Source organism: Nannobrachium achirus, assembly GCF_963921795.1.
Source record: "Nannobrachium achirus genome assembly, chromosome: 12".
Classification (NCBI taxonomy): domain Eukaryota; kingdom Metazoa; phylum Chordata; class Actinopteri; order Myctophiformes; family Myctophidae; genus Nannobrachium; species Nannobrachium achirus.
The window spans coordinates 14,988,180-15,015,258 of record NC_137832.1 but is presented as its reverse complement, the minus strand read 5'-3'; the positions used below and the strand labels follow the sequence as shown (position 1 = coordinate 15,015,258).

At 43.2% G+C, this 27,079-nt stretch overlaps 2 protein-coding genes across 3 annotated transcripts; one reads left to right on the top strand and one right to left on the bottom strand.

The window, feature by feature from the left end:
- Positions 1-15,003, bottom strand: ddx28 (DEAD (Asp-Glu-Ala-Asp) box polypeptide 28). 2 transcript variants are annotated; one of them, XM_080739575.1, is made up of 3 exons: positions 14,909-15,003; positions 1,814-3,032; positions 1-1,365 (listed from the first exon to the last, which is right to left on the bottom strand). In XM_080739575.1, the coding sequence occupies exons 2-3, from the start codon at positions 3,008-3,010 to the stop codon at positions 838-840; spliced, it is 1,725 nt and encodes a 574-aa protein (XP_080595701.1). In that variant the 5' UTR covers positions 3,011-3,032; positions 14,909-15,003; the 3' UTR covers positions 1-837. The 2 variants fall into 2 exon arrangements, with proteins under 2 accessions (XP_080595701.1, XP_080595700.1); XM_080739574.1 differs by lacking the exon at positions 14,909-15,003 and adding an exon at positions 3,299-3,463.
- On the top strand, positions 4,196-25,873 carry smarcb1a (SWI/SNF related BAF chromatin remodeling complex subunit B1a). Its single transcript, XM_080739577.1, has 9 exons — positions 4,196-4,302; positions 5,949-6,060; positions 9,409-9,538; positions 14,241-14,378; positions 14,957-15,084; positions 16,367-16,536; positions 20,673-20,863; positions 24,118-24,249; positions 25,490-25,873. Exons 1-9 carry the CDS (start codon positions 4,219-4,221, stop codon positions 25,527-25,529), a joined length of 1,125 nt encoding a protein of 374 aa, XP_080595703.1. The 5' UTR covers positions 4,196-4,218; the 3' UTR covers positions 25,530-25,873.
- The last annotated feature ends 1,206 nt before the right edge of the window (positions 25,874-27,079 follow it).

The following is a 27,079-nucleotide window of genomic DNA, read 5'->3' as shown; positions in this document are numbered from 1 at the left end:
CAGCAGACTGTCGTGCTGGCGCTTTGGCATGGGATCAACTTTTATCAAAAAAATGCAGACCTGGTTGGTTGTTTAAGTTGGACAAAATGTGGCCATATTTTCCTAAATATGGAGATGACTGACGTCTGACGTCACATCATAGATGTTTGACATCATAGACCACATGAGACTGACACAATATGTCCATATATGGGCATTCCCAGATGTGGGCTTAAATATTGATGACATCAGGGATCTCCATATATGGGCATAAATGGGCTTGTATTAGTGTGGTTGCCCTAACAGGGCATCATCTGGGAATCCCCATATATGGACTTAATAATTAATATTGACGTTTCCGGGCCGGGTAGGGTGTAAAATGTATGCTATTTAGTAAGGCCAGACGGGGCCTTGGGCCGGCCCAGTTAGGGCCCTTCATTTTCGGGCCCGTTGAGAACGCCGAGCTGGTCAAGTCATCATTGTGATGTCAGAACAGGTCAGTGCAAATACATTTTGTCTTGGCCATTCATTTGCATCATTGTGATGTCAGAACAGGTCAGTGCAAATTAATTCTGTCTTAGCTGGAGATTTTCCATACTAAATAGCGCCTACAGTACATCGCAACAAGCTCACAATATGTCGCAATGTTGTGAGCTAGCTTGTAGTGAGCTTACAGAATGAAGCTTTAACCAATAGTGAACTTTGCTACCTATGCCCAGCCTTCCAAGTCAAGCAAAGCCCTTCTAATTAACAGTCTGTGTGTGTGTTTATATTGGATCACTTTTTGAAGTGCTATTGTACTCTTTCTTTTTCACCAAATTAAATCAATCCTACTCCTCTGGTTCCAGTGTTTTTAGGTCATGGAATATGGATAGCTGACTCTAGTGGTTTGGGTTTAGGTTCATGGATCTCAGACTCCATGCCCGGCAGGCTGGTCCTCCTCCTGGCCGCCGTCTCGATCTTCTGCACCTGCTCCACGTCCCAGGGATGCGTGACGAAGCTGAGCACCTCCCCGTCCTCCGCGCTCCCCGCCCTGCCCACCCGCCCCACCCGGTGGATGTAGTCCGTCGCCGACTCCGGGAAGTCGTAGTTGACCACCAGGCGGACCCCGGAGGTGTCCAGGCCCCGCGACGCGATGTCCGTGCAGACGAGCACGTCCGCCTGGCCCTTCTGGAAGGAGCGGAAGACGCCGGCGCGGACGGCGGCGGGAATCTCGCCCTGCAGGCGGAGGTGTTTCACGCCCAGCTCCTCCAGAGAGTAACTCAGCCAGTTCACCGTGGGAGCTTTGTTGCAGAACACCAGCGCACTGCCCCCACCTCCTCCTCCTTGCTGCTGTAGGACCTTCAGGACCCGGTTGAGCTCCAGCACCTTGTCGGCTCCTCGGACCTAGGGGTGGGCGACATGGAAAAATACAACATCACGATATTTTCCCAAGCTGTATCACGATACACAATTTTATCACGATTCTTTTTCACGTTGGTTTTTATGGTTATTTTTCAAGGTACTTGACAAAGACTAGACTCTCTGGGTTCCTTTTGGGAGGTCTAAATTGAACTTTACAAGTATGTAACTCTGACAGTATACAAATGAAACCAAATGGACCCGTAAGTGGAGACCTTGACATTTTAATGTTTGAGAACTACCGATTTAGACCAGAACGAAGGTTTAAATTGAATTCTGCAATGAATCTCTGTATCAACAATTAAACAGGATGTTTTACAAGGCTCCCTCAATTGTATCACGATATACACGATACCTCTGAAAAGGCATATCGGGTAGACATTGTATCGTCTCAACGATAATTATCACCATATCTGCCCACCACTACTCTTACCTTCAGGAAGGTCTGCTTGACGTGGGGCATGAGGAAGTGCAGCCCTTTGCTCTTCACTGTCACCATGCTGCCCAGGTCCGTCACCTTGCTCAGGACCTCGCCGACGCCGCCGGGGAAGGTGGCCCCCACCACCAGCAGCTGAGCCTTGTAGCCCCCCAGGCCGCCCCGCGTCTCAGAGGGGCCCGCGGCGATCTGGGCCTGGAGGAGGACGGTCTCCAGCATGCCGGAGAAGCTGGGGTCGAACATGGTGTCGGCCTCGTCGACCACGAAGAAGCGCAGCTCGCTCAGGTCCACGAGGCGCCTCCGCGCGGCCTTGACCAGGGCGCCCGGAGTGGCCACCAGGATGTCCGGCGGGCCGCCGCTCTTGAAGACGTTCTTCATGTGGCCGACGCCCCGGCCCCCTCCCAAGGTCTTGGTCAGCAGGCCGAACGGAGCGCACAGGCCTCGGGCCACGTACGACACCTGCTCCGCCAGCTCCCTGGACGGCACCAGAACCAAAGCCCGGAGCGAAGAAGAAGAACCCGCGTCGGCCTCCTCCCCCGACGCCTTCTGGGCTTGAAGTCTGTGAACGATGGGCAGGAGGTAGCTGAGCGTCTTGCCGCTGCCCGTCTCGGCGGCACAGAGGACGTTGAGACCTTTCAGGACCTTAGGGATGGTCTGCAGCTGCACGGTCGTGGGGTGCGTGACGTTGGCGCTGGCCAGCGTGTCCACCAGCTGCTGACAGATGTGGAGTTTACCGAAGGTCACCGGCTCTCGCCGACTTTCAGCGCCTCCTCCCTCCGCCTCCTCGTGGTGGGCTTCGGTGACGACAAACGGCGCCACGGTCCTGGTGTTGTTTATGGTGAAGTAGTCGCCGAACGACTTGTTGTGTTTCCAGCCCTTGGACGACAGCAGGGGCTGCTCGAACTTGCCCAGGGTGTAGCCCACCGACTGGTTCCGTTCGCTGTTCTTGCTCTGGATCAGCAGCTTGCCGGCCTTGGTGGTGCTGACGCTGCCTTTAAGACCTCCTCCTCGGAGCTGCTTGGCGTCGTCGACCCGCCTCTGCATGTGTCGCGGGATTCGGATCACTGTGAGCCTGCCGCCCGGACTGGCCGACGTCTGACAGTGATGATGACTGATCGTAATTATAGGATTATTCTTTGATAAGAAAGTCCTCGACGTGAACAGACCCAAGGTGCCGACCTTCACACGTTGCATTTTGTTGCTCTGCTGGGTAATACTGTACAAAGACAGAGAGAGAGAAATGTCAGAAAATCACGATGCAAGAAGACTATCTCAACACTCTGTGTTGCATTATTTGAGCTCTTCATTTATACAGATTTGAATTGCACATTCAATGAATTAATTCAAACCTTTTTGTTTTTGTTAGAATGTTGAATTTTTATGGCATACAGTTCATGAATATCAAAAGTCTATATTTCAAAAATATTACAATATTACACGAGGGCACTCAAAACAAGGATTTATAAAAGAAGAAATGTCAACCTTGTGAAGTCAGAGTAGCTTGAAGTCCAGTGGGAAGTCTCCACAGTCAGTTATGATTTGGGCATCTGCAATGATCTTTTACACAATATTCTAATTTTCTGAGGTGGATCTATCTGGATGTTATGGATAGTGTAAATTGTGGTGTTTCTCACAGCAGTTAGTTGTTTACAGTCCCATTACATGATGCTAGTGTGCTGCTGTGCTAGTGTCGTGGCGAGTAGTGATGACCTCATTGACGTCATATGGCAGCGTGTCGCCACTCTCGACTTTTCCAACGGGTCTGAGGCGTATGCTTATTATTATAGCTCTATGGGCGTATGGTCTGAGGCCTTAAGCTAGATGCAGAATAGACCCAAATTTAGAGTGAACATGTTTTAACTCAAATCTTTGCTTCTCGGGGTCACCGGAACAAAATATTTTGAGATGGGGTCCGTGGGCAAATAGCCAAATACATATCATTTTGGGGGTCCTTATAACCATTGATATTGGCCGATTCTAGGCTATAAATGTCTTCAAAATCCAAACATTTTCTGAAAGAACGTAGGCCTGTGTTGCAATCAGCGTTTCACAGGTTCTTTATCTCCTTGAAAGCGTCTAGTCATAAAGTATAACTCTTGTAGAGTACTTCTATTTTGAAGACGTTTTCTCTCACAAGAGTTGTATGGCTATCAGCCTATCAAAGACCACCAAAATGATATGTATTTTTTTGTCCACGGACCCCTATCTCAAAATAGTTTGTTCCAGGGACCCCTAGAAGCAAAGATTTGAGTTAAAAATGTTCACTCTTTGTGTGGGTCTTTTCTGCATCTAGCTTAAGGCCTCAGACCCGTTGGAAAACGCCAGGTCACCGTCAGCAGCAACGTCACTTGTGTCACTCGGCGCCTGCGCAGTGGCACAGGGCTTTGTTATTGGGTTCCAGTATGGCGCTTAGCAAGACGTTTGGTCAGAAACCTGTCAAGTTTCAGCTCGAGGACGATGGAGATTTTTACATGATCGGATCGGAGGTTGGTATATCATCTACCTGACAGAACGCTGTACCTCACAGTTGTTATTTCGCAGCAATACGTCGCCCTGTTTGATCGTTTGACCCGCCGGTTCGCTAGCCCACAAGCTAATGATACTGACTGATAGCGGTCTAAAGGGGCAGTTATAAGACTCATTCATTTCTTTGTAATTTATTTTAATCTAAAACAACGTGCGGGTCGTATGCGTGTTCCATGTATAACACGCACAAAGTTATGTTTCCATTCATGAGGGTTTTGTCAATGTCTGAATTGAGTACAAAGGACCCCATTGGAAATGAGGTCAAGGGTGCCATGGTGGCATTGGTCCGACATCCCATTAGTCCGACGCTGGTGAATGCTAACCTGGTGAATTCTAACCCTAAAAAAACCCTAACCCTAACCAATGAAGGACTAATGAGATGTCGGACTTGTGGGAAGACCCCAGGTCAAGACACAAGATACCCCAATGGTAAACACAATTTAACTAATGCTGTCGAGGAATATAAAGTTAAGACATTTCATACATTAAAGGACCATTTCACCTCTGAGACAACCAAATCTTATTTTATTGTTGTTTGGGACACGATCAACACAATCCTGAGTTATTTTTCAATCTGTGTTTTAGATATTTTAGTATTTCAGCATGCTCTAATGCATCATATGATCATATGAAGCATTAGAGCAGGGGTGCCCACACTTTTTTGACTTGAGGGCTACTTTTAAAACGACCAGCTCAACATGATATCATCCACCCACCCAAAAATGTTTTACCTGAGGGGGCTTTGGAATAGCGGCACTGGCCTTAAAACGCACTTGGAATGGTAGCTCCTTTCGGAACCCCTCACTCCACTGCTACGCAGCTCCGTAGCAGTGGAGTGAGGGGTTCCGAAAGGAGCTATTGGAATGGGAAAGTCTTCATCCCATTCTGTATGGAAGTGGTAGGTTTTTGGGTTCATTTATCAATGCTACTGACTCTTTAAAACAAAGCATTGCATTATATGGGGGTTTGCCTACTTTAGAAGCCATGAAGGGAGCTGACAGGCCCTTCTTGATGTCAATGCCGAAAAGAGGGGTTTTGTGATTTTTGTTTATAAACACATTTTAAATATATATATTTTTAGGGGCATGTTATGTGGTCTACCTGCACAGCCTTTGTGATCTACTGGTAGATCAAGACCTACCTTTTGGGCACCCCTGCATTAGAGCATGCATTAGAGGATTGTGTTGATTGTGTCCCAAACAACAATAAAATAAGATCTGGTTGTCTCAGAGGTGAAATGGTCCTTAGTTATTATCGGATTACTGTAGTTTATTTATAATCATTTGTTATAGCTTAAACTTTCTAGTATAGTTTTATCAAGTATAGTTTTTACCTCCCCTTTTCCACTGTAAATATAGTTCATTTATTTTCTTCTTTCTTTTCTTTTTCTTCTAATGATGTTATCCTCTGCATAGTACTGTGTTCTATCCGTCTGTCATTCAGTGTTATATGAGATGCATATGGGTTTCCTGTGTAAATAAGCTGAAGAGCTTACTAGGATGTCCTTTTAGTTGACCTTGTATCAGTGAAACGGTAAAGTCTTCAGTCAATCAATCAATGACAGACTGCTTTGCTGAACTGACCTTCTTTCTACTTCATGTATTAGGTTGGAAACTACCTTCGCATGTTCAGAGGCTCCCTGTACAAGAGGTACCCGTCGTTATGGAGAAAACTGGCTTCGTTAGACGAGCGGAAGAAAATAGTGGACTCATCACATGGTCAGTGGAGAACATTCCCCGATACCGTTGATAAGAAACCAAAGATATACAGACAGGTGACAAATGAAGGGAAACACCATGAATGTATGGTCTCGCGTAGCCAGACGACTATTCCACAATCTCCGAAGGCTCATAGTACGCATAGTATGACCGTAGCGTTTGAAAATTGTGGGAGTCAATAGTCTGTCTCGAGAGACTAGCCTGAATGCACTGCATAACAAATGCATCCGCTTCTATACAGATGTACCGCAATATATCTGGTTATGTTCTATGTAGGCCTGTCACAATTATTACATAATCGTCTAATCGCAATTATTTTGTCACAATCATGCAATGCGACACATGAGCTTGTAGATCGGCTATTTCCACTATCAATGTAATTTTTTAAGTATAAAGTTAAGTATAAAGTCAAATATGTCAGTCATTTCTTTGTATGTTATGTGTCATATCTGCCATGTGCAACTTCAAAGCCTACAAGCCAAACAGAAATGTAATTGTCAACGACAAAAACACAATCATTAATCGCAAATTTATTTAGGTGAATCGTCATGTAAAATGTCACAATCGTGACAGCCCTAGTTCTATGTCTGTATAAAAAAATAGTGAACAGGTCCAGAGCGTCCAGTTCACCTCGATTTTGGGCCAAGATGTCAAGAGGAAAAGATCTGAGTGACTGAAAGAGCGCTTGTTATTTGGTCACAGATGGCAGGGCCTCAATTGGCTACCGTTTCCATAGCAGTGACTATAAAGTGTCATCTGCATTTTGATTTATGGCAAAGCCATCAGCAATAGAAGTCGTGGTTGAAAGCTCACATCAGTGCCCATGATGCAGCTCGTCCATTAGTGTGTGAGATATGTATGGATTAATGGAGGGGGAAAAAAGGTGATGTTGTCAGTTCAGATGAGTCATCCTTCACCATATTCTCTAAAAGTGGACGAGTGCATAGTGGTCCTTGAAATGTAACGTCTCGTTTTCAAGGGAGTCCATAGACTCTTGAGGACCCCCTTGAAAATGAGATGTTTCATTTCAAGGGGTTTATCCTTCCAATAACGATACACGAGTGGCGTGCACCAAGAGAGTTATTAACGGCTATTAGTTATTAACTGAATACAGTAGGCTGCCACTCTATTGTACTGTGGGGGATGTTTTCCTGTTTGGGTCAGCACCTTTTTTTATAACGTTATGAAATACATATCTCCTGAGGGGAGAGGTCCCTTCCAGGATGACAATGCCCCAACCACATAGCACAAGGCATCGCTTAATTGCGACCGTAAGGTCGCAGTTTAGTATCAAAACCTCCACCGGCCGTCCGTCACGTCACACGTCACACCTTTGCCCTGCTCATATCTGGGCTCGTTTGTGTATTGTATTGACATCACGCCACATCATCGGCTGAGGACTGTGTGATGTCATCATATCTCCATATATGGAGACATAAGTTGCTCATGCCCAAATATGGGCTGGTGAGGTCAGACTTAGTGTGATGCGCAGGTTATCTCCATATATGGAGATTCAACTTCAATGAGTAACCATGGCAAATCACACCGTACACAAATGATCCTTATATAAGACCGGCATTATCTACCGACAGCTGCTATAAGCCAACCCTGGCGATAAGGTCTGAGTCGAAGAAATGCTTCTTTCCTGGCAAGAATTGCCCCTTTATACTGTAGGGCTCGTTTGTGTATTGTATGACATCACGCCACATCATCGGCTGAGGACTGTGTGATGTCATCATATCTCCATATATGGAGACATAAGTTGCTCATGCCCAAATATGGGCTGGTGAGGTCAGACTTAGTGTGATGCGTAGGTTATCTCCATATATGGAGATTCAACTTCAATGAGTAACCATGGCAAATCACACCGTACACAAATGATCCTTATATAAGACCGGCATTATCTACCGACAGCTGCTATAAGCCAACCCTGGCGATAAGGTCTGAGTCGAAGAAATGCTTCTTTCCTGGCAAGAATTGCCCCTTTATACTGTAGGGCTCGTTTGTGTATTGTATGACATCACGCCACATCATCGGCTGAGGACTGTGTGATGTCATCATATCTCCATATATGGAGACATAAGTTGCTCATGCCCAAATATGGGCTGGTGAGGTCAGACTTAGTGTGATGCGTAGGTTATCTCCATATATGGAGATTCAACTTCAATGAGTAACCATGGCAAATCACACCGTACACAAATGACCCTTATATAAGACCGGCATTATCTACCGACAGCTGCTATAAGCCAACCCTGGCGATAAGGTCTGAGTCGAAGAAATGCTTCTTTCCTGGCAAGAATTGCCCCTTTATACTGTAGGGCTCGTTTGTGTATTGTATGACATCACGCCACATCATCGGCTGAGGACTGTGTGATGTCATCATATCTCCATATATGGATACATAAGTTGCTCATGAGGTCAGACTTAGTGTGATGCGTAGGTTATCTCCATATATGGAGATTCAACTTCAATGAGTAACCATGGCAAACTGTCAACTGCCCGTATGTCTTGATAATTGGTAAAACAAACTTTTGGCCTATTTGTGGAGATAAGCGACCAACGGTCGCTTATCTCCCGATTAGGGAGTCTTACTGGTAGCTCAATAAGTATGAATAATATGCTATGGCCTTTGTTGTCACCACATCTCAACCCAATTGATGGGATATTTTGGACTAATGTGTGTGAAGAGCAACAACCAAACACCATCAAAACATCAAATGAAGCAATATCCTTTCTTTTGTAAGAATGATTTTCGATTCCTCTGCTAGAGTGCAAGAATGATGTAGAATCTATGCTAAGGTGCTCTGAAGCTGTTCTGGTAGCTCGTGGACATGGTGGCCTAACCATATTCATTAGGGATGGGACGATATGCGATATAATTGTTTATCGTGATAAAAAAACACTCACAATAATCGTGTCGTGGAGATTTAATTTATCGTGGTATCGTCCTCTGTCATACACTGGGATCAATTCACCTTTTATTTGCCGAGCTGCATATCCGGTACCATTTAAAGTTTTAAACCCTCTATAACTGGTAAAGGGTACTTATAATATACGTACTTGATACAGTCTTTTTTTCTCTCACTCTATCAAATAATGTCTTTGCCGAAAATAGCCGATCTACAAGCTCACAACGTGACGCGTTGTGAGCTTGTAGATCTGCTATTTTTTGGCAAATGTTCCGCCCCAGGATAATGGATTTTGAATATCGTAAATCGCGATTTCTTGTGTCACAATAATCGTGACATGAAATGTTCATATCGTCCCATCCCTAATATTCATTGTCAGAAACGTGGTTCTGTATGCTTCCACATTACTGTCTCTGATTTGTTTTCCCCTGTTATTTAGATCATGGCTACACTACTCTGGCTACTAGTGTGACCCTGCTGAGAGCTTCAGAAGTAGAAGAGATCTTTGAAGGAAATGATGAAAAGTACAAAGCTATCTCGATCAGCACAGAGCCACCTTCCTACCTCAGGTACAGTACATCTCTGAATAACACAGGGTTCCCACGGTCATGAAATTCCTGGAAATATTTTGAAATTAGAAAAATATTTTTCCAGTACTGGAAAAGTTTTGGAATTGATAAAGGGTCAAGTCCTGGAAATCGGGTTAAATATTCTGGAAATGTTTTGGAAATTAATTGGTAAAGATGTGTGGGAACCCTGATAACAGTTTATCTAAGCTTTCGTACTGATGTGATAGATAAAAATGTCCCTAAGGATGTAATGTTAGGATGAAGTGCTCAGTATAACCACAGGGCATAATGTAATTTATGCAGTAGGCACAGTGATGTTACTAGGTTTTCAATGTAATGGGTCCCGGGACCCACAGGTGGTCATTCAAATGGGTCCCAGAAAAGTTGTATGAGTCCTCAATATAAAGTTTACGCGCGCAAAATGGCGTCGGACGTCGGTGGAATCAAAACATTGACGTTTCTATCGCCTGTTTAAGACTTTCTACGTGGATTTTATTTGTGTTAACGTAGGGTAAAATAGGATGCTTTCACCCATGAACAATGGTGGTGTCTGTGGACATTTTTTTTTTCTTTTACCGCGATTTGGTAAATTATTTTAACTCTTTCTCAGCCTGAACGCACTATTACGCAATTTTGCGCAAGAGCCTCCCAGCCGACACGCACTTTTACGCACTTTTTTTTTTTTTTTTTTTTTGAAACTTCAAAGCCTTCCCCAACTTCTGACATTGTTTGGAGTGAACCACATCAAAGGAAAGCCTCAAATCACCAGCCCAAACACAAACCAGCTGTCTCAGATCAGAGAAAATCACATCACATTACCACAACAATCACCAGACACAAGAGCTGTGGGAACCGTCTTGGCATTCTAGCCGAGTGAGAGCAATTGAGATGGCTGATTGATAAAAAGAGAGAGAGAGAGAGAGAGAGAGAGACACTGAGAGACACTGTGTGTGTGTGTGTGTGTGTGTGTGTGTGTGTGTGTGTGTGTGTGTGTGTGTGTGTGTGTGTTTGAGGAGAGGAAAAAAGAGAAAGAGCTAGTATTTTTTTTTTTCAACTTCAAAGCCTTCCCCAACAACAAACACAACAAACTGTCTCAGATCACAGAAAAACACATCATAATTATATTTACCTTTTGTATAGTCCATCCATAGTTTGTAGTAGTAACAGACAGTAGTAAAAGTAAGAACCATGACGATCCAGTAAAACTTTTTGTAACGGCTGTAGAAGTATAGTCCTCAGTAGTATACTAAAGCACTAAACTAAACCCCCCCCCCCAAACACATGGCTGATCCTTGCCGTGAATGCCGTACATCCAGCAATCCCAGGCCTGGGGAGGACCCAAATCACCATGGTAACACAAGGTAACACAAGCTGATTGGCCACACAATGGTAACCATGGTGATTTTAGTCATTCCAGGGCCCAGGACGAGAGAGAGAGTGTAGCAGACTCTCTATGTCTCTCAACCACTCGCTCTGCCACACCTCTCTCTCTCTCTTGCTCTAATTTCCCTCTCTCTCTTTCTTAGTAAGCGGTCTTTCACTCCCCGTGTCTCTATGTCTCTCGACCACTTGCTCTGCTACACCTCTCTCTCTCTCTCTTGCTCTAATTTCCCTCTCTCTCTCTCAGTAAGCAATCTTTCACTCCCCGTGTCTCTATGTCTCTCGACCACTCTCTCTCTCTCTCTCTCTCTCTTTTTTTTCCCCAACAGCTGACATTGTTTGAGGTGATCATCACAGTAAAGTCTCAAATCACCAGCCCAAACACAACAAACTGTCTCAGATCACAGAAAAACACATCATAATTATATTTACCTTTTGTATAGTCCATCCATAGTTTGTAGTAGTAACAGACAGTAGTAAAAGTAAGATCCAGTGTTGTTGTTGGTAGTGTGAGCCAGGTCTCACAAGCCAAGCTAAAAGAGAGGCGTCAATTGGGTATGGCAAGCTATGGCAGCTCACATACCTTGGCTACAGGGGGAATATAATAAAATGTACTGTAATCGTGCCTGTTGGAAAGGTATGGCAACATGACTGGTGTCTTGCACGCCGGGCCTCGCGCGCGTGAAAGACAGCTTTTTTTTTTTTTTTTTGCCATACCTTTTTTTTGCCATACCTTTTTTTTTCGCTGAGCTAAACGCCCTGCTCGATCGGCCGTGGTCCGCGGACCACCGCCGATCGAGCAGGGCGTTTAGCTCAGCGGCGTCAGTTCAGAAAAAGCTAAGGTTGACGCTGGAATGTCTTTACAAGATTAGGAGCATATGTATCACTGACGCTTGGATTCAGCCGTCCTGGGCCCTGGAATGACTAAAATCACCATGGTTACCATTGTGTGGCCAATCAGCTTGTGTTACCTTGTGTTACCATGGTGATTTGGTACATGACCGTCCTCCCCAGGCCTGGGATTGCTGGATGGACGGCATTCACGTAGCAGCAGCCATGTGTATGGTGGGGGGGGTTTAGTTTAGTGCTTTACTATACTACTGAGGACTTGCTGGATGGACGGCAATCTCTCACCGTGTCTATATGTCTCTCTACCTCTCGCGGAAAAAAAAGGGAGAGAGAGTGTGTAGCAGACTCTCTATGTCTCTCGACCCACTCGCTCTGTTACACTGCTCTCTCTCTCTTGCTCTAATTTCTCTCTCTCTCTCTCTCTCTCTCTCTCTCACAGCCGTGATACAAGAGAGAAAGTTGGGGAGAGAGAGATTGATTGATTGATTGATTGATTGATTGATTGATTGATTGATTGATTGATTGATTGATTGATTGATTGAAGACTTTATTAGAAGTTTGCATAGGAAAAGGTACAGTTTCATTCACTGGTACAAGGTCTACTAAAAGGAGATCCATGAAAATACTAGGCTTATTTCCATAGTAAACCATATATCTCATATAACATTGAATGACAGACAAATAGAACACAGTACTATGCAGTAGATATGTAAAGAAAAACAAAAAAGAAAACAGTAAGAGTGCACGTGTGCGTGCGCATGCCCATGTTCGCGTGCACATGCATGTTGCACGTTGCAGAGGGGGGGGGGGGGGAGAGAGAGAGAGAGAGAGAGAGAGAGAGAGAGAGAGAGAGACAGTGACACAACGTAAACACATGCACGTTGCGTGTGTTTATTGATGTAAACTCAAGACATGCATCAGACTGCATTCTGAGATAGACAGCGCCGCTGTGTGGATGACAGGCGTGCCTGCATCCACTGCTATCAGTATGGACCAGAGCCCTTATAGGTCTATTGTCCACATAACTTGAGGGATTGAGCTGAAATGTGCCTTTATACTTGAAAAGTCTGTAAAACACGTATTTGTTTACCCATTTGTTTGAAAACATACTGCCTGATGCATCATTGAAGCCAAAAATAGAAGGCTGAAAAGAGTTATGTTTGATAGCATCCTTTCGAAAACATGTATTCAGAAAGCTGTTTTGGTGATTACATCGCCTACAAACAGCCCTATTTCTAAACAATAGAAAATGATAGCAACTTACTACTTGGCGGATTTGTAAAGAGGGCGAATTGATCTTTCCATACGTATATGGAAGTTGGTATATTCACAGTAGAATGAATAGATATTCTATTTATTATACTAAAAAGTCGTTTATCTCAAAATGTCTATGCAAAAAGGCTGTTTTGATAGCAAAACAATCTTTATAAAGTTGCCATTTACTAGACTATAGAACAAGATACAGATTTTCTAGTTTGATGTATCGGAAAGAGCGCGAGCAGGCCTTTCCAGTCATATGGGTGTGGTGTGCAATACACTCTACAGACGATGCGTAATCGTCCCCCAAAATGAGTGAAAAATCCGGCAGTAGAGACTTAGAGCCAGATTTAAGGGGGCTGAGAAAGAGTTAACATGGACTCCAATGGAGGCGCATCCCCGGGACCCCAGGACCATGACATGAATGAGTCCCTGGGTGACTTGAATGAGTTTTTGATGCGGGATGCGCACGTAATGACATTACTGTAGGCATGTTCAGTAGCTGATGTTTGTATGCAATGCTTAGTAGCTAACAATTAATGGAAAAGCTGGTGGTTGAGCGTTCAGTTCAATGTCTTGCACTTTGAGATTTGTCTCAAATGTAAAGTGCAATATAAATAAACGTATTATTATTAATATCGGTTAAGGACGCATAACTTCTATAGACTGAAAGAGACACTTTATAACAGAAATGTTGCCTGATAAGGTATTTATCGGACAACCTTAATGTTGGATTGTGATCATTGAGGCTACACTCTGGTAACGATTAGGGATGGGACGATATTATCATTTATCGTGATAAAAAACACTCAGGATAATCGTGTCGCAGAGATTTAATTTATCGTGATATCGTCCTCCGTCCTGCACTGGGATCAATTCACCTTTTATTTGCCGTGCTGCATATCCAGCCCCACCTAAACCCTCTATAATTGGTAAAAGGTGCTTATAATATACGTACTTGATACAGTCTTTTTTTCCCCACTCTCTACCAAATCTCTTTGCCAAAAAATAGCCGATCTACAAGTTCACAACGCGTCGCGACACGTTTTGAGCTCGTAGATCAGCTATTTTTTTGGCAAATGTTCCGCCCCAGGTCAATGATTTATTAACGCGATAATATCGTAAATCGCGATTTCTTTGGTCACAATAATCGTGATATGAAACTGTCATATCGTCCCATCCTTAGTAACGATTCTTGATCCCGTCACCTCCACAGAGAACAGAAAGCGAAGAGGAACAGTCAGTGGGTCCCCACCTTGCCAAACAGTTCTCACCACCTGGATGCTGTCCCGTGCTCCACGACAATCAACCGCACTCGACTGGGCAGAGACAAGAAGAGGACCTTCCCCCTGTGGTAAGCCCAAAGAACTGGCAGAATATAGTCTGCCTGGGACTGGAGTAACCCACGCACTGATATACATATAAATAGAATGTTCAAATGAAGGTATAGTGGTGGTTAGGGCTGTCACGATTATGACATTTTACATGACGATTAATATTCACTCAAATAATTGCGATTTAATTATGTTTTTGTCGTTGACAATAACATTTCTTTTTGGCTTGTAGGCTTTGAAGTTGCACATGGCAGTTATGACACATAACCTAAATATACAAAGAAATTAAGGACATATTTGACAACTTTACACTTTAAAAAGAACATTGATAGTGGAAATAGCCAATCTACAAGCTCACAACGAGTCGCGATGCGGCGCGTTGTTAGTTTGTAGATCTGCTATTTCCACTATTTCTTTTAATGTTTGAATGTATATAAAAATGTTCAACATGTAAACGATTATGACAATTATCACAAAATAATTACGATTATGTCAAATAATTGCGATTAGACGATTATGTCATAATTGTGACAGCCCTAGTGGTGCTTACCGGTTAGTATTAATACTGTGTGTTTTTGTTGTTTGTGATGTTGTGTAGTTTTGATGACCATGATCCTGCCGTGATCCACGAGAATGCAACCCAGTCTGAAGTGCTGGTTCCAATTCGTCTGGACATGGAGATAGAGGGACAGAAGCTCAGAGACGCTTTCACCTGGAATATGAACGGTAGAGTGTCATTTATGCTTCTGCACACGTGTTAGTAGGAGATGGGACGATAAGTGATATTATCGTTTATCGTGATAAAAAACACTCACGATAATCGTATCGTGGAGATTTAATTTATTGTGAAACTATCCTCCGTCATGCAATGGGATCAATTCACCTTTTATTGGCAGAGCTGCATATCCAGTACCATTTAAACCCTCTATAATTGATAAAAGTTACTTGTATACGTACTTGATACAGTCTTTTTTTCACTCTATCAAATGTCTTTGCCAAAAAATTGCAGATCTACTATCTGCTATTTTTTTTAGATCTGCTATTTTTTGGCAAATGTTCCACCCCAGGATAATGGATTTTGATTATCGTGATAATATCGTGATGATATCGTAAATCGCGATTTCTTTGGTCACAATAATCGTGATATGACATTTTCATATCGTCCCATCCCTACGTATTAGCAACTGAAATACATCATTCTTGTGAAGCGAGAAGTGTCCCTCTCATGAGGCATTCGTTGAACCACCATGATTCGAACATGGTCCCTTCATTTCTCTCTGTTGCTGAGATAAACAAGACTGATTTAATCTCTTGAACCCTAGCAGTACAGGACAGGAGAGATCCATAGAACCCTGGGGGACTCCGGTATATCGGGTTTAAGTGGTTAAATGTGGCATAGTGTGAGCTAGGCCAGGGGTTTTCAAAGTGGGTGATGGGGCACCCTGGGGTGCCGCGACGGTAGTCCAGGGGTCCCGGGAGATCATTTGATAATATTTGGAATCATCTATTTTGGACACTTGAAAAAATATTTAGTATCATTTTAAACTTGAAGTTCAGTCAGTTCTAACCAAAATGGCTATTATCTCAACCTTTTTCTCGCAACATAATCACTAAAATATCGCCACTTTCGGGCAGAAACCTCGTATCTCCAAGTTTCAAACGTGTACGTCATTTGGTAAAGCAAAGCCCTGTTTCATCATACAAGACCGTCGCACAAAACTAGTGAAAACAGCCGATCTACAGAGGCGTTGTGTGTTTGTAGATGTGCTGTTTTCACTAGTTTAGTACATTTTATAGATGATAAATACAAAACGAACAGTTTTGAACATACAAGGTTTCCACCCGACAACGACGATGTGCTATAAATATAAGGTGCTGGGAGTGGAAATTATAATGTAGGGGTGCCTCGGATTAAAAAAATATATTTATGGGGTGCCCTGAGACAAAAGTTTGGGAACCTCTGGCATAGTGTGAGCTAGGCTCACTTCTGCACGTTTTGCATGTGCAGAGAAACTGATGACCCCTGAGATGTTTGCTGAGATCCTATGCGACGACCTGGACCTCAACCCCCTGGCCTTCGTCCCAGCCATCGCCTCCGCTATTCGACAACAGATCGAGTCCTATCCAACAGACAGCACCATCCTGGAGGAGCAGACAGACCAGAGGGTCATCATCAAGGTGAGGAAAATCCTATCAGTCTGCAGTCAGCTGGTGGGAGGGCTGTCTTTTTAACACATTTAGGCCTGGAGAATTCCTAAACATGTCTTCTAAATCACAAAAACGTATGTTTCTATGATCAGCGGTGCTCAGGGTTTAAAGGGGTATTTCACTTTCAAAAAAGAATATCCCTTTAACCCTTAAACGCCAAGAACATAGACTGTATAAAAGATATGGACAAAGCGAAGCCATTGGTTTCTATGCAGCGCAAATGACACAATATGGGTCCTTGGCATGGGTGTTGCCATCATAGATTGAAATGCAAACGGGGGAGGCTATTGGCTGCCAACGGTCACGTGCAACCGCAGGGATACATGGGAGAATGTGGTCGGAGCCTCCCGAAATACAGCACACGAAGAAGAACACAGCCGGCTGGTATCAGTTTAGTTGGCCACGCCCCCCGCAACTTTATCATCAATTTTTAACATAAATGGGACCTTATTTTCACAAAACGCATATCATCGTGATTGAAAGGCAATTTTTAACTAGCGATAGGAACCATAAAGTATTCATGAAAATGTTAATTAAGGTTAGAACACGAAAGGGGGAAATGAATGGGATCCAAAGGAGAACAATTATTTTTGCAACCGGCCAGGGGGAAAACAGAGCAACTAGCGGCCAATCATAGGAAGTTTTAGTTCCGTATTGGGCTCATTTTAAATCGGCGGAAGAACCAATAGAAATATATGTATTTGACCGCTGAGGTCCCCAGCAAAATGAGGAACAGACACCAAGCCTTATTGTACAGACGTGTCGTGTGAGCTTGTTGGTCTGCTCTTTTCAGATATTGACAAATCTTCTCTTATGGGACAATATATTTTCAAAAATACATACATTTGTGGGTCCATGACATGAAAATACCTGAGAATCACGGATCTAAAGGTCTTTTTCAATATAAAACAAATATAAAAGTGGCACAATAGGGCTGGCTGTAGATTAGCCCCTCTCGGGATCCCAAAATCACCTCTTTTTGTATTTTGACGTCGGTGAATGGGGTCCCTTGCTTGTAGATTGGGTCTCTCTGATACGCAACGCTACCACTGTCTGGTCTCGGACGAATACAGCATCGCTCAGATGTTGTTGAGATTCTTTAAAGATACCCAGAACTCCACTAGGAGAGCGCGGAAACGTGTGCGAAGCGGCGCTAATCGGCGATGCCGTTAAGTATCATTCATTTATCTGTGAAAATGTAGCAGCTTTTTCCAAACTGTATCTCGCTTCCTCGTTACGTCACATATCCCGCATCCCCGCGGTGTGGTTGGCTACGTTCCTGCCTCTGATCTATCAGAGACAGGCTGACACTACCAGCTAGCCAAAAGACGCCGTGGGGAGGCGGTACATGTAACGTAATAAGGAAGCGAGAGACAGTTTGGAAAAAGCGGCTAAATTTTCACAGATAAATTAATGATACTTAACGGCATCGCCGATTTGCGCTGCTTCGCACACGTTTCCGCGCTCTCCTAGTGCAGTTCTGGGTATCTCACCAACATCTGAGCGACGCTGTGTTCGTCCGAGACCAGACAATGGTAGCGTTGCGTATCAGAGAGACCCAATCTACAAGCAAGGGAACGGACAAATCATGTGCATCACAGTGTATTTAAGCATAGGTGGGACAAACCACCCGCAGAGGTATGACTTCATTGTTCCGGACCATTGTTCCTATTCATAGTGGATTAATAGGTCCCAGGTTGTGTAAGAATCTCTAAATGGAGCTGTGGAGGATGCGTCTAATCTTTTCCAGCTTGATGTTTATGCATCACATCTTTGATCCATTGGTTGTGTGTTGGATTGGTTACATCCTACCATATAAATAGAATCAAGTGTTTGGCAAATAACAAGTCAGTGACCTTCTGTAAGTGAGCAGGGAGTTAATTGGAACCATCCGGAACTGAGACTGCACCAAAAACAGCGATTTTTGTAGGAGAGGGCATAATATCACAGCCATAATCCTTAGAAAGAGTAACACAAAGGGATGACCAGAAAGGGGCAGGTTTTAACCCATTTAGGCCTAGAATTATTGAATGCTTTAACCAGTGAAAAATAGCAGATATACAAGCTCACAACTTGGAGATCTGCTATTTTTGAAAAAGTTGTGAAAATGTGTGCAAATCTTTGAATATATGTAGTATTTTCAAAGCGAACGTTTGTAACTCAAATTTTGCTTCTGGGGGGTCCCTGGAACTAAATATTTTGAGATGCGGGTCCGTGGCCAAATACATATCATGTGGCTAAATATGTCATTTTACACAGAATAAGCCCATTCCCAAGATACAACGCAACCTTTCATGGGTGGATGTGACTTATGGGGGCTAGAAGTGTTACTGTAAATAGCAATAAAGAAACTGCTGGCTTATTGTGTCTTAAAAAATACATATTTAGCCACTTGTACTAGGGCTGCAAGCGAACCTTCGGGGATTCGAACGTTCGTTCGTTACGTTGGCAATCGAAGTTCGAAATTAATGGGTTCAGGTTTTTTTTTTTTTTTTTTTTCACGAAAAATAATTATCAGAATGTGATAGGCCTATTCAGAATATCACAGTAGTAGAGATAGCCAAATACGAAATAAGTTAGGCCTACCGGTAAACACTAACAGTTAATGGTGACCGTTATAGTAGTTATAAAATGCACCAGAACAGCTTGGAGCGATCAAGGACCGTCCTCCGCTCCAATTCCGCTCCTATTTGGGGCCGCGAACCGGGTGGCGAACCAGCCTCGCTGACACACGCTTGATGACACTAGAGTGAGAGCAGCCGAGCTGGGCAGAGACAGACGTGTGTGCTCTGAACAGCGAACACCCATCCTAGATTAAACAGCCTTTCTCCTAAGCATGAGCAAAGATGGATTTCATTGCAATCCCCTAAAGGATCTATAATGCGATTTCTGGGGATGTTACATCGAGACCAGTTCAGCCCGAACGCGACGCGCTCCGACGCAGACACCAAGTCTAATCATCATCCGTGCAACCAGAGGCGTCAATTGGGTATGGCAGGCTATAGCAGCTGCCATACCTTGGCTTCAGGGGGAATTAACAAAATGTACTTTTCATCATGCCTGTTGCTAAGGTACGGCAACATGACTGGTGTCTTGCACGCGTGCGAGGGCGCGCGTGCAAGACACCAGTCATGATGCCATACCTTAGCTTTTGCCGAACTGACGCCACTGCGTGCAACTCCGCTATACATTGAGCCTGTTCGTCTCCGATTGGGTTGGATTTTCCAAGTGTTAGGCTAGGTGTTAATGCGGCCACGCATCCACACGTTTTCAATGGATAAAACAGCGCATTTAAAACATTTCCTACACTGTTTTAGCTGGTTAAAGGTACAGTACGTTCGATGGTTCGAACGTTCGAACGTTCGGTTTTTATTCAATTGAACGAACCATCTAAGGTTCGATGGTCCGTTCGGAAAATCCCCCCGAAGTTCGAATCCCTAAAACAGGGCTAGATTACAGCCCTAACTTGTACGCATGCCCCCATGCGTATGCATGCCCCACATTTTAGCAAGGTAAACGCGATAAAACAATAGAACGAAGCAAATGAAAACATTTTCACACTCACATTTTCTTTTCTCTAATTACAATCTATAATATGAACCCTTGTTGTAAAAAAACAAAGTTGTCCTTTAAGTGAAAAGGACCTTTTCTTTGACGATGGCTGGCAGATTGCTGACATAGAAACATAGGTTTTTTTTTTAAATCTTAAAAGGATTCAAAAGACATAGAATCGGGTCAAAATTCAAATTTTCACGATTTTTCAAAAATAGCAGATCTACAAGCTCGCAGCGCGGCACTCGGTGCCACGCTGTGAGCTTGTATATCTGTTATTTTTCAATAGTTAAAGCATAAAATGATACACAATAATGTGTACCCGTTCTAAATGGGTTAATTAAAGCAACTAAATCATGCTTTAGGTTTTGGGAACATTCTAAAGTTTAGCTTTAGAGAAGTATAACAATAAACTCAGGTTTGTTTCTTTCCCAATTTATTGGTTAAAAAATATGGATGCATACTTCCAAAGCCATCTATCTATCAAGTAGTGGACGATTTCCTTGATTTATATATTCCATCTGTTTGTTTATTACTTTTTCCTCTTATTTTAGTTGAACATCCATGTGGGGAACATCTCCCTGGTGGACCAGTTTGAGTGGGACATGTCTGAGAGGGAGAACTCTCCAGAGAAGTTTGCCCTGAAGCTGTGTTCTGAGTTGGGCCTGGGTGGAGAGTTCGTCACCACCATCGCGTACAGTATCCGAGGGCAGCTGAGCTGGCACCAGAGGACATATGCTTTCAGGTAACACGCACAGACCACAAGTGTACACACACACACACACACACACACACACACACACACACACACACACACACACACACACTCATTGTGATTTGCAATTTACCATAGGGGCGGCATTAGGGATGCACCGATACAGGTTTTTTCAATTTAGATCCGATCCGATATTTCCAGATACTTTACCGATACAGTAGGCCAGGGGTTCCCAAACTTTTTTGTCTCAGGGCACCCCATAAATATCTTTTTAATCCGAGGCACCCCTACTTTATAATATTCACTCCCAGCACCTTATATTTATAGCATATCGTCGTTGTCGGGTGGAAACCTTGTACAGTATGTCCAAAACCATTTCGTATTTATCATCTATAAAATGTACTAAACTAGTGAAAACAGTAGATCTACAAGCACTTGTAGATCGGCTGTTTTCACTAGTTTTCCAAATAAATTCCAAATATTATCAAATGATCTCGCGGCACCCCTGGACTGCCGTCGCGGCACCCCAGGGTGCACCCGTCACCCACTATGCAGTAGGCTACATAGCAAGTATAAGTTCAAATAACAGAGTGCAAATACAAAGGCAACGCGTGTCTCATCTCAAGAGTGGAGTAGCGGCGAAAAAGGTTTGCTGGATAAGATTGTGGGATATCATTTATTTAATTGCGACCGTCAGGGAGCAGTTCACTATGAAAACCTCCACCGGCCGTCCGTCCGTCCGTCCGTCCGTCGGACACACGTCACACGTCACACCTTTGCCCTGCTCATATCTCCGCATCAGTATGACATCACACCACATGTGTACACACACCTTTGTGTACGTTGCTGTGGCAACAGTCTGTTGTTGCTGGTCTGTTAGTGTACGTTAGCAACCATGGTTTTACCCTAGCAACCAACTGTTTACCATAGCAACCATGTTTTTTTACCCTAGCAACCAACTGTTTACCATAGCAACCAGATACGCAGAGCAGGGATCTCCATATATGGGCATAAACAGGTGACATCACACTGATGTCAGATACTCAGAGCAGGGATTTCTCCATAATATATGGGCATAAAAGGGATTCTGTTAGGGATCTCCATATATGGGCATACAAGGGATTCTGTTAGGGATCTCCATATATGGGCATAAAAGGGATTCTGTTAGGGATCTCCATATATGGGCATAAAAGGGATTCTGTTAGGGATCTCCATATATGGGCATAAAAGGGATTCTGTTAGGGATCTCCATATATGGGCATAAAAGGGATTCTGTTAGCTGTTAGTGATCTCCATATATGGGCATAAAAGGGATGCTGTTAGGGATCTCCATATATGGGCATAAAAGGGATTCTGTTAGGGATCTCCATATATGGGCATGAAAGGGATTCTGTTAGGGATCTCCATATATGGGCATAAAAGGGATGGTATCCCAGATGATGCCCTGTTAGGAGATCCACACTAACAGAATCCATATATGGTCCTACCGACAGCTGCTATAAGCCAACCCTGGCGATAAGGTCTGAGTCGAAGAAATGCTTCTTTCCTGGCAAGAATTGCCCCTTTATACTGTAGGGCTCGTTTGTGTATTGTATGACATCACGCCACATCATCGGCTGAGGACTGTGTGATGTCATCATATCTCCATATATGGAGACATAAGTTGCTCATGCCCAAATATGGGCTGGTGAGGTCAGACTTAGTGTGATGCGTAGGTTATCTCCATATATGGAGATTCAACTTCAATGAGTAACCATGGCAAACTGTCAACTGCCCGTATGTCTTGATAATTGGTAAAACAAACTTTTGGCTTATTTGTGGAGATAAGCGACCCGATTAGGGAGTCTTACTGGTAAGTATATGCTAAAATGTTTGGTTATGGGCTTACAATTGCGTGATTTATACTGCAAATTTATAAGCCAGATACTTTTTTATTATTATTTTTTAATCTGTGCCTTGGATCGGTGACATCGTGTCCGATATCTGATATCCCAATATTACTTAAGTCAAATCGGGATCTGATACAGATAAAATATCGGTGCATCCCTAGAGAAACAGTCACTAGAACACAGAGGGTTGCCAGTTCGAATCCGGGCTCCCCCAGAGTTAGTGTCGAAGAGTCCTTGAGCAAGACTCTGAACCCCTAGCTCCCGGTGAGCCTTGCATGGTTTCCTCCGCCATCGGTGTATGAATGTGTGTGTGAATGGGTGAATGAAATGCACAATCTCTGTAAAGCACCTTGGTGAAAGGCGCTATATAAATGCACCATTTACCATAAAGCTGTGTCCAAACCTGAAGCTATTTCTTCTATTCTAGTCGCTTCTATCGCTTCACTTTGGTTGCGCAGGTCCGTGTTGGTTAAAGATCATGTCCCCTTGGAATCGTGGCGAAACACCCTGAAAAAAGGGGAGTCCCAACACCAAACACATGTCCGTGTCTCTGGACAACATCAACGCTGATTGGCTGTCAGAACATGATGGGTGGAGTGGGGGTGAAGCGCCTCCCCGTTTGGTTCGTTCGCGCCGCGCCTCCGTTCGCACCGCGCCTCGTCTTTGCATTCACTTTGTATGTAATCGCGCCCAGTGGCGTCAGTTCAGCAAAAGCTAGGGTATGGTAAAGATGGGAGTCCTCATGGAAAATAGGCATTACATTTTGGATAACACGGTTCTATTGTGAAAATAGCAGATCTACATGCTCACAATGCCTCGCGCTGCGAGGCGTTGTGAGCATATATATCGGCTATTTTCACAATGTCTGAAAAGAAAAACTTTGTCCGTTTTTTACACAGGTTTCTACGGTTTCTTGGGCTGGATATGGCAGCCTGGAATGGTTTTTCAAGTGCAGCTAAACTTAGCATGTTAGTAAACGTGGCACAATTAACAATAATGCATTGCACCTGTGCAGCTGACCTGCGGGACCTGGGAATATACCATTTTGTCAAGCTGGGGCCATTTTGTTACATTTTGCATTTGTAGTTATTTTACTGTAATTTAACAACATAATAACCGGCGCAGATAGACAAAGAGACATTCATGGATTTATATGTAAAAGTAGCTTTTATTTCCCCCCCTGTACCCCAATTGACGCCCCTGATCGCGCCGCTCGAACGATCCAGGTTTGAATGCAGCTTTACCCAGGATCTGAGGTCATCTTCCAATCCCTAGCTGCCCCAAGTTCATGCTGGGATCAATAAAGGTCTATGTTTCATACAGCTGGGATGCAGGTCAAACGTTTGTCTGATAAGGTTTTTGGTTTTGTCTCATTTCATGTTTGTGTGTTTGCAGTGAGAATCCCCTTCCCACAGTGGAGATAGCCATCAGAAACACAGGCGACGCTGACCAGTGGTGCCCCCTACTGGAGACTCTAACAGATGCAGAGATGGAGAAGAAGATCAGGGACCAGGACAGAAACACTAGGTGAGCATCTTTTCATAGTTTCATTTCCTACGGTCAATACAATACTTAAAGGAGGACTTTGCCACTTTTCAACCCATCTTCATATAATAGGTCCTCACTAATGTTCATAATAAAACAGCACCATTTTTTTCTACTCGGTCCAAGTCTCTTAGGAGAGCTGTGGGAAGTTCCAAAATCCATTGTCTTGTGACGTCATCATAAAAAAAGGAAAAAATAAATAGTTTATCAATATTTTTGAAATAAATATTTAGATTTTTATTATCGTGTGAACAATGGCTTCCACTTCTAACATTGCAACTTTTCAGGAATAGAAAGCCTGCATTTTCTATTAGCTTGGATTCCCAATCGATGTCACAAGACGATGGGTTTCTGACCTGCCCACAACCCTCTTGAGAAAAAAAAATAAGCTATTTTATCATTAGAGAGGACAAATTATATGAAGAAGTGGTGAAGTCCTCCTTTAAGTCTGGCCAATACGTTTATAAGCATTGTACCAGGCATCTTGATATAAATGCTGTAAAGTCAATATCTGGTTGTAGTGTCCATTTGCCATGTTTTGTAGTATGTAAGGATTCTGGTATGATTTTGATAAGGAAAAAAGGGACACTTCAGAAAGTAACATGACCATAAAGGCCCTTTCCCACTGGGCACGATTACAATAAAAATATATTGTTTAATAGAAGTGGATGGTAGCGTCCACACCACAAAAAAAATAAAGCCGTCATAATTGATGTGAACGCCAACATATCATTAGCGCGTCCGGTGGGAATGAACCTCAATTGAGTACCTGAGACGAATAACAGTATAAGTCCATATTTGAATTCTTTTTAATATATATTTTTTGGATTTACCAGACTGTAAACCACAAACTATTCATTTTGAATCTGTTAAATTGTTAATGCAATCCCCCCTCATTTTGTTAAATTGTCAGTTAATGTCATCTGCTCCCTTTGTCTGCTGAATATTGCTTGTACGGACTTTATGTCTTATAATTCCTAATATATATGAGTTAAGTAAAAAAAGGTCTAACTCAACAGAATGAGGGGGGAGTACATTAAGACTTTAAGAAATTAAAAACTTCTAGTTTGTGGTTTACAGTCTGGTAAATCAAAAAAATGTCTTTATCCAAAAATGTAAAATACGGACTTAGACTGTTATTCGTCTCAGGTACTCAATTGTAAACTGAGTAGGTTGTTGACGTCACTGCTCTTCATATTCTGTTTTATCTTTTGCTTTGCAGGCGAATGAGACGACTGGCAAACACCGCACCCGCATGGTAGACCATGTAACGTCAGGCATTTTGTACAGTAATAATCGTGGACATCTGACAAAGTACGAAGCTGTCGAGAATTCTTTTGCAGCCTGCAACGAGAGACATTCCCTCAGCTAGTTGTCCTGGACTGGTGCTCTTTGATTACCTGCGTCCTCTCTGACAGTAGTCCCTTCTTTACATGTTAATTTTTGATAATGTTTCATTTGGCAAAACCCCCACTACAGTAGAAAGGAGAATGCACCCACTGAGGGACGAGAAAACACACCGTTTCAGATAATATATTATGTTGTATTTGTTGTCTTTTTTTGTACATTTGAATAATTCTTACAAAATAAAAGGTGATTGACCTTGGATTTCTCTTGTTATAATTTAACCCCCAAATACCTCGCTTTAGATTTTAACTATTAAAAAATAGCAGATATACAAGCTCACAGCGCGGCACAGAGTGCTGCGCTGCGAGTTTGTAGATCTGCTATTTTTGAAAAATCTTGAAAATGTGTGCAAGTCTTTGAATATCTTTGACCCGACTTCTAAATCCTTCCTCCAAATCAGTGGTTCTCAAACTTTTTCCATGTCAAGGACCCTTACAGGTATTTGGCTGCCGACCCCCATCTCAAAATATGTTGTTCCAGGGACCCCCCAGAAGCAGACATTTGAGTTACAAAAGTTTCCTTTGAAAAATATATATTGAAAAATTAGCACACATTTTCACGATTTTTCAAAAATAGCAGATCTACAAGCTTGCAGCGCGGCACTCGGTGCCGCGCTGTGAGCTTGTATATCTGCTATTTTTCAATAGTTAAAAGCATTAAATAATTCTAGGCCTAAATGGGTTAATGAAGCACTGAAGCCATGTTATCATCATGAGACAATGTTTGTGCCGGGAAACACCGGACAACTCGGTTGCTGCTTGTTGTTGTTGTGCTAAGCGATTTCCATTTGACACTAGGTTTTTCACCCACAAAGGCAGTACTGTAGGTGAAAGGGCGGACTGATGGGATTCTGGGGCTGTCGGCACAATTTGCCAATGAGTCCTACAGTGCCACAGCCTTGTATTGACCACAACAGCAACGAAGAGATTTTGTCATTTGGTCTAGCTCCACAAACAAATGCAAACAAATTGGATAATTAAAACCCATTTAGAACGGGTACACATTATTGTGTATTATTTTATGCTTTAACTATTGAAAAAGTCGCGCTGCAAGCTTGTAGATCTGCTATTTTTGAAAAATCGTGAAAATTAGAATTTTGACCCTTGAATCCTAAGGTTGTTTTTTTGAAAAACCTATGTTTCTATGTCAGCAATCTGGCATCGTCAAAGAAAAGGTCCTTTTCACTTAACTGGAGCTCAGTTAGTCTGTTTTTGAGACTACTATGTCAGTGGTTCTCAAACCTTTTCATGTGAAGGACCCCCAAAATGATATTTATTTGGCCACGGCCATCTCAAAATATTTAGTTCCAGGGACCCCCCAGAAGCAAAATTTGAGTTACAAACGTTCGCTTTGAAAATGCATATATTCAAAGATTTGCACACATTTTCACGACTTTTTCCAAAAA

Bases quoted from the DNA above. Each gene is read 5' to 3' on its own strand.
- ddx28 (XM_080739575.1), bottom strand. From the start codon at position 3,010: ATGCAACGTGTGAAGGTCGGCACCTTGGGTCTGTTCACGTCGAGGACT. The intron at 1,366-1,813 runs GTAAGAGTAGTG...GCCCACCCCTAG, and splicing joins TCAAGCAGACCTTCCTGAAG to GTCCGAGGAGCCGACAAGGT.
- smarcb1a (XM_080739577.1), top strand. From the start codon at position 4,219: ATGGCGCTTAGCAAGACGTTTGGTCAGAAACCTGTCAAGTTTCAGCTC. The intron at 6,061-9,408 runs GTCAGTGGAGAA...CCTGTTATTTAG, and splicing joins AATAGTGGACTCATCACATG to ATCATGGCTACACTACTCTG. The intron at 14,379-14,956 runs GTAAGCCCAAAG...GATGTTGTGTAG, and splicing joins AAGAGGACCTTCCCCCTGTG to TTTTGATGACCATGATCCTG.